Raw genomic sequence first — 6,408 nt, forward strand, 5'->3', positions numbered from 1 at the left:
ATCTTGCGGTCGTATCGAACTACTAGTTGAATGCCCATGAGGGAGAGCCCGTTTCGACTAACCTATGGGACTGAAGCATGGCCCCAGTAGAAGTACTAGAGGGCTCACTGAGGAGCCTCAACTTCAATGAAAGGACGTGCCAGGACGGGCTGAGAGCCAATCTAGACTTCCTAGAAAAAATCAGAGAGGACGCCCTACTAAGGAACGTAGCCTATCAACAATGAACGGCTCACTTCTATAACTCTAAAGTGAAAGAAAGACTATTTAGAGCATGAGACTTGGTGCAACGCAAAGTGAGCGCCTCCCAACCTCAACATCAAGGGAAGTTAGATGTGAACTGGGAGGGACCCTACGTGGTCTCCAAGTAGATAAGGCTAGGCACATATCACTTGAAGACCCTGGGGGCAACAAAATACCACGACCTTGGAACTCAGAGAATTTGAGAAAAAATTTCCAATAGAGCCGCTGTAAGAGCTGTCCCCTTCAATGAAATCTTTGATTTAAATCTTTAATTTTGTGTCTATTCGATTGATTATTTAATTGAAGACATTAAAAGACCAACCCAAAGGGTTGGCACTAAAGCCCGACCTCTAAGGTCGGCACCAAAGACCAACCTTAAGGGTTGGCATGAAAGACTAGTCCTAGAGACTGGCATAAAGCCCGACCTCTAAGGTCGGCACCAAAGACCAACCTCAAAGGTTGGCATGAAAGACCAGTCCATGAGGCTGGCCTAAAAGACCGACCTCTAAGGTTGGCACCGAAGGATGACCTCGAGAGTTGGCACAAAAAACTTGCATTTGGGATTGGCACCAAGTTTGTCCTCTAAGGAAAGCAATCTAAGGAGTTTGAGAAATAAAGAAAGTACTCAAGTGTTGGTAAAAATATTCTTCATTGATGGAGGTTGGATATTTACATTTTTTAAAAAAAATAAAAAAGAAAAAAAAGGTAGTACAAAAAAAAATGTATAGTTCTTCACTTCTGAGCTGGGGGAGGGTCTAAGTAGTAGCCGCATCGGCCGGGAGAGCTGGATTAGGAGCAGGAGGGTCCACCAAAGTGGGAAGGTCGCTCAAGACGGGGAGGTCGCTTGGATAGCAGCATCTTCAAGGGCAGGAGAGGTGACATCCGTAAGAATGTCCTGGTCTGGAGACTCCGGCGTTGGAGGAGCATAATACTTAAACCTTGAAAAATTAAAGCCGGGGCTCTCCTTAAGGACGTAGCGAACGGTGTCGCCCATGCCAACCTTGTAGCCCTCATCGACCTTCTCGCCTATGAAGTCATGAAGCTCCTTCAAGACTGAGAAAGCCTCGACGGCCTTCTCTATGGATCTTGCTTCATTTGCTTTCAGGTCGACCACGACCTTCCTCTTCTCTAGTACGAGCTCCTGCTCCAACTTGTCCTGGCGCCCCATCAGGAGCTTGACCATCTCCTCCTTATCCTTGACCTTGGCCTCGAGCTCCAAGAGTTTGGTCCCGATGTCCAGGGCCTGCTCCTCCGCAGCCTTTCGCCTCTTCTTCTCTTCCTTGCACAATTTAACGAGGGCCTCCATTCGCTGCTGGACCTCGCTCGCCCTAGGGGCGACCTAAAAAGTTAGCACCATATCAGAAAACGTTTGAGTTACAGTAAGAAGAAAGACAACGCAACAAGAACTAGAAGTTACCTTCTTGAAGTCCGTAGTGAACGAGTTTGCTAGCTTAGTGCTCGGGAGCTTGCGGACGGCAGTCAGATCCAAAGGAAGGCCATAGTCCATCATCTCCTTCGCGACCTTCAGATCGGCGAAGGCTGAGTCTCCCTCGAAGACGTTCCATCAGAAGTTGAGCCGGCGTCTCCCCTTCTCGGAGGTCTGGGACGAGCTCCCATCAACACCCCCTGGGTAGTGTCCAGGGGGCTTTCTCAGAGATGTCCTTCTCAAGGCGGCCTTCTTGATTGGCGACTAGAGGTCGACCACGTCGTCATGGGCCCTTTTGTCCTTTGGAGGGACCTTCGGTGGCAGGGTCGGAGGGGGTACCTCCTTCTCCTACGGAGGGGCCTTAGAAGAGCCCCCAATGACGATGCCCTTGGTGCACTGGGCCTGCACCTCAAGGGCCTTCTTCTTGTCCTCCGCCACACTAGAGCGGAGTAACCTCAGGTTCACTTTGAAGTTCACTGGAAAAGCAAAGAAAACACAAGTTAGAAGCTCGGCTCGTGAAAGCATATAAGAAAATGAAATTTAAAACAAAAGACAAAGACGCTCACCCCGAGCTGAGCTCAGACCGTGCTTGACCAACAGATCCTCATTCTTCAGCCCGCGCACGTCGAAGGCCTCGCCCTACGTGCATAAGCTGAGAGAATCCTAGTCGTACTGGCTCAGCACGGAGATGGCATTCATGGTGCTCAACCGGACCTTCTCCCACTCTGCTTTGAAGGGGTCTCCAGGAATGCTCGCATAGAAAAAGCGATCCTTCCACTTCTTCGCAGACTGGGACATGTGGCTTATAAAGCGCACAATCCTCAATGACCCCTTCATACCGCGCAAGGCCAAGTAGAACCACTCGTCCGTAGTCTTATTCAACATACAGAAAAAAGCAAAGACAGCCCATGATGGCCTGCGACCAAGTTGGGCGAAGAATAGGTAGAAGCCAAAGAGCTGCTTCCAGGAGTTTGCCACCAGTTGACCCGGAGAAAGGGTGTAGTGGCGAAGGACGTCCACCACAAACTGGTGAACGGGCAAACAGAGGCCACTTTGAAATGCAACCTCGTACAGGCACACCATCCCAGGGCACGGAGTGTTCACCCTCTCCTCTGGGGTTGGCACCCAGGTGTGCACCTCCTGGGGGAACCCATATTGGTCCCTCAGAGCAATCAGAGAGCGCTTGGTCAGAGTGCTCTCATAGGTCTCCACTCCTGTGGTGCCCTCTTCAGGGGCCTTGGAGACAGAATCCCCCACTTCTTCCTCATTGTGAGCCTCACCGCCCTTGGCGGTTCGCTCCTCCATGGCCACAGCAGGGGTCAAGGTGCTTCCACTAGGGTGAGCAGACGAAGAGCGGGCCAAATGGTCATACTTTACGGTGAAGCGCTTGGACCGAAAAAGCGCGGACCTCTCTTCCTGCGTCCTCTCAGAACTGACTTCTGGCTCAGAGCCCCCACTCATTCCCGGGACTTCACCGGAAACCCTGTCGAGCCACGGCTGAGAAGAAGAAGAAGAAGACATGGTTACAGGAAGCTTATTGGCTAGAAAATTCGCGAAAGGAGGGAAGTTCGTGCGAAGGTCAAAGCACAGGCAGAGCGCGCAGCATGAGCACGCAAGACCAGAATCTGGTGAAGACACTGGCGAATGATCGACGGGAATAGCAGAATGCCAGAGTATTGAGCAGCAGGAAGAAGGAGAAGACAGAAAGCTTAAAATCGTAAAGTAGCAATAAGAAGTGCAGTGGGACGGAAAGCCCCAATTTATAGGCCAAGAGAGGAAGAAGAATCGTCCAGATCCAACGATCAAGGGCAAAAGCCATCGTAGGGCCGAGAACGGCCGACGTTGAGCATACCCGAGGTGCCGACGTTGAGCATACCCGAGGTGTCATAAAGACCCACGACACGTGTCCAGCTACCAATAGGCGCTTCGGCACGACAGAGATCGAACGGTCGTAGATCAAGCCTAGGCATCATAATGCCTATGGTCACGTGGCCTCCAACGAATGGGACGCCAAACGTCGCCAGGTTGAAACGACGAGGGTTTGGATCGAGGCATCATTATGACCTAAGCCACGCGTCAACCAATGAATGGAGCGTCAAGTTATATCCAGCCGTCGAAACGTCATGTTCGCACGCGCAAGAGTAGATGCTAGAAAGTTCAAAATCGATTCAACTCCCCTGGGTGAGAACGCCCAAGGGAGTGGGGGGCTCGTGATAAGTCAGGAGATCTCTCTCTATGAGAACGAGCTTATGAGTACGCAAGGAACGAGCTGAGGCCACGAATACCAGACGCGAGCCAATGAGCTCATCAAGAGCGAGGCCAGATGAACGGCATACATCGCAAGGTACGGTACGAGAGCGCAACTCGTGCCATTGTAGGAAGTCGCTACGTCGCCATCCAAATAATAGCGACCTGGCCCGTGCCAGGGAGGGGCAACCTCAACACTTCACCTAACTAACTCAGAGCTTGTCATGGGCCAGCATGGCCTGAAATTATCGCCCATGTTGGAAGTTAGGGATAAACGTTATCCCTAAAATCACTCCAAAACCCACTCACTCCACTCCGAGAACCCAGCACTCCTATCGGGGCACGATTCTGCCCATGATCCATTATTAATAAGGGAGGTAACATCCTTCTACGATCACCTGAATTCCATTATTCTCATCTATTGCAAGAATTCTAACTTAGGCATCGGATTAGAATCGTCGGCACAGCCCGGTCCTCTCTACTAATCTCATTTTGCAGGCACAGGACGCTCTGATACAGTTTCCTGACGCAACAGGGAGGATATTATTGACTTCATCCGAAGTTATAGGACTTTAGGATGGTTGAACTTCTACACTACTAGTGTAAGAAAAACTCTCTCCTTTTTTCTTAGTCGTTAGTTTTCGAAAGTCCATGCTTGCTGCTTACCTTCTTTTAGTTGCAAAGTTAAAAACCCTAGAATTGGTCATGGGATAAGTCTATGATGTACTTCAAAAGGTTTTTAAAAGATGTTATGATTAAACGTACTTCTTTTCCAGTTTTGTTTTAATTATCCACAATTGGCATGCATAGTTTTCCTTGTCGTGTATAGTTTTTATCTAATGGAAGAAGAGTCCATGAGTCCACCTACTTGGATAGGGCCGATAGGCGGTTGACTAGTTTGGTCGACTAAAATAAAATATGGTGGGAGTCACCTCCCTTGCAGTGTTTTGGATCGGGATGTCCAAGCAGGAACACCTTCCTTCTATAAATAGAGAACGAATTTGATTGTTATAAACATCTTTGAAGTGCTTTCATCTATCTCTCGTATTTGCGTTTTCAACATTTTATTGTTTTGCCAATTTTAGTAGTATTTTTTTATGATTTGTTGAACACACTCTTTGAGTTCCAGCCTAGCCCAATAAGTGAGGTGTGTCACCCGTCATCCTAGAATTTGGATCCTCTACTGTCGAGCCCAATAAGTGAGGTGTTTTGCTAATTGCCTTATCCGAGTGGGAATAAAGCGGTCATTGCACGCAGCACTTTGTCTGGGGAGCACGGTCCTGCCGGGCAGTTCAGCAGTAGAGGATCTGGATCTGTCATCCTACTTGGGCTATTGTATTGTGGACGTCGACTTGCAAGAACCCTGTTTTCATCAAAAGTGGCAACTACGATCTTAAGAAGAATGACTGATGGCACACCCCACCTTCAATCGCACTTTTGAAGACTTATGATCACAATGATTAGTATCCATGATCGTGGGTTTGGTTCTCCTACTGTTTGAAGTGACTACAAATATCTTGGAGTTAAGAAGCTAAATCATATATCTCAATTCCTTGGTATTATTTAGTACAATCTTCCTTGATGTCAATTTGAAATGGATCAAAAGTGGTCAAAATCAGCTAGAATTATTCAAAATCCTAAAAATCGGAATTGGTAAGATGAAGTAAAGATTTTTACATCGATGTACGACTAAATTAAATGAAAAAAGAGAACAAAAAGGTTTGGGTGCAGGAAAACTTGATTCTAGTTGAAAGCTGAGTCTGTGGAATTGTTGGCAATGCAGGGTGTGAGAATTGTGTGGGTCTACCATGTCACCTGGCTAGTGAACTCGGCATGTCACGTTCATGGAACACTGGGGATCTATCCAGGAACAATTGGTAATGAGCTTCAGCCTTTACTCGTTTCCAGAGTCTGAATTTTGAATCTGAATGAAGACATTCTTCTTAGTGAGATTATGTGATTCTGAATGATATATATGTGCAGGTGGGTAGCTTTGCTTGCACTTGGAGAGGGGTGGCACAACAACCATCATGCCTTTGAGTACTCAGCTCGCCATGGACTGGACTGGTGGCAGCTCGACATGACTTGGTATGTAGTGAGACTACTTGAAGTTGTTGGATTGGCTACAAATGTGAAGGTTCCATTAGAGACTCAAAAGCAAAGGATGACTTTCAACAATGAAACTATCATCAGCACATGAGGCACACCCCTGTTGGTGTGTAATAAATTTTTATAATGCTTATATCATTTTCAATAAAGCATCATGACTTAAAAATCATATTTGCATATATGATTTTATCAAAGAGCTAGCTATATGGTAGGCAACCAGCATGGCTAATCGATCGATTTACCGAAGAATGGTTTTATCTTTCAATTTTGTCACCTTTGAGCAAAGTGACGGCAGGCTCCTGGAGACAAAATCAAGTGATCTTTTTTCTTCGCCTTTCAGCTGTGGCACAGGCCTCGATCAAAGATGGGCTAACTGTAGATACTGA

At 47.5% G+C, this 6,408-nt stretch overlaps 1 protein-coding gene across 1 annotated transcript; it reads left to right on the forward strand.

Annotated features, from left to right (window-relative positions):
* The first annotated feature begins 5,657 nt into the window (after positions 1-5,657).
* On the forward strand, positions 5,658-6,124 carry LOC122671778 (palmitoyl-monogalactosyldiacylglycerol delta-7 desaturase, chloroplastic-like). The gene is made up of 2 exons (XM_043869207.1): positions 5,658-5,790; positions 5,897-6,124. Exons 1-2 carry the CDS (start codon positions 5,747-5,749, stop codon positions 6,111-6,113), a joined length of 261 nt encoding a protein of 86 aa, XP_043725142.1. The 5' UTR covers positions 5,658-5,746; the 3' UTR covers positions 6,114-6,124.
* The last annotated feature ends 284 nt before the right edge of the window (positions 6,125-6,408 follow it).

Source organism: Telopea speciosissima, chromosome 8, assembly GCF_018873765.1.
Source record: "Telopea speciosissima isolate NSW1024214 ecotype Mountain lineage chromosome 8, Tspe_v1, whole genome shotgun sequence".
Lineage (NCBI taxonomy): Eukaryota > Viridiplantae > Streptophyta > Magnoliopsida > Proteales > Proteaceae > Telopea > Telopea speciosissima.

Coding starts and splice junctions, on each gene's coding strand:
- LOC122671778 (XM_043869207.1), top strand. CDS start 5,747: ATGTCACGTTCATGGAACACTGGGGATCTATCCAGGAACAATTG. Junction 5,791..5,896: donor GATCTATCCAGGAACAATTG/GTAATGAGCTTC, acceptor ATATATGTGCAG/GTGGGTAGCTTTGCTTGCAC.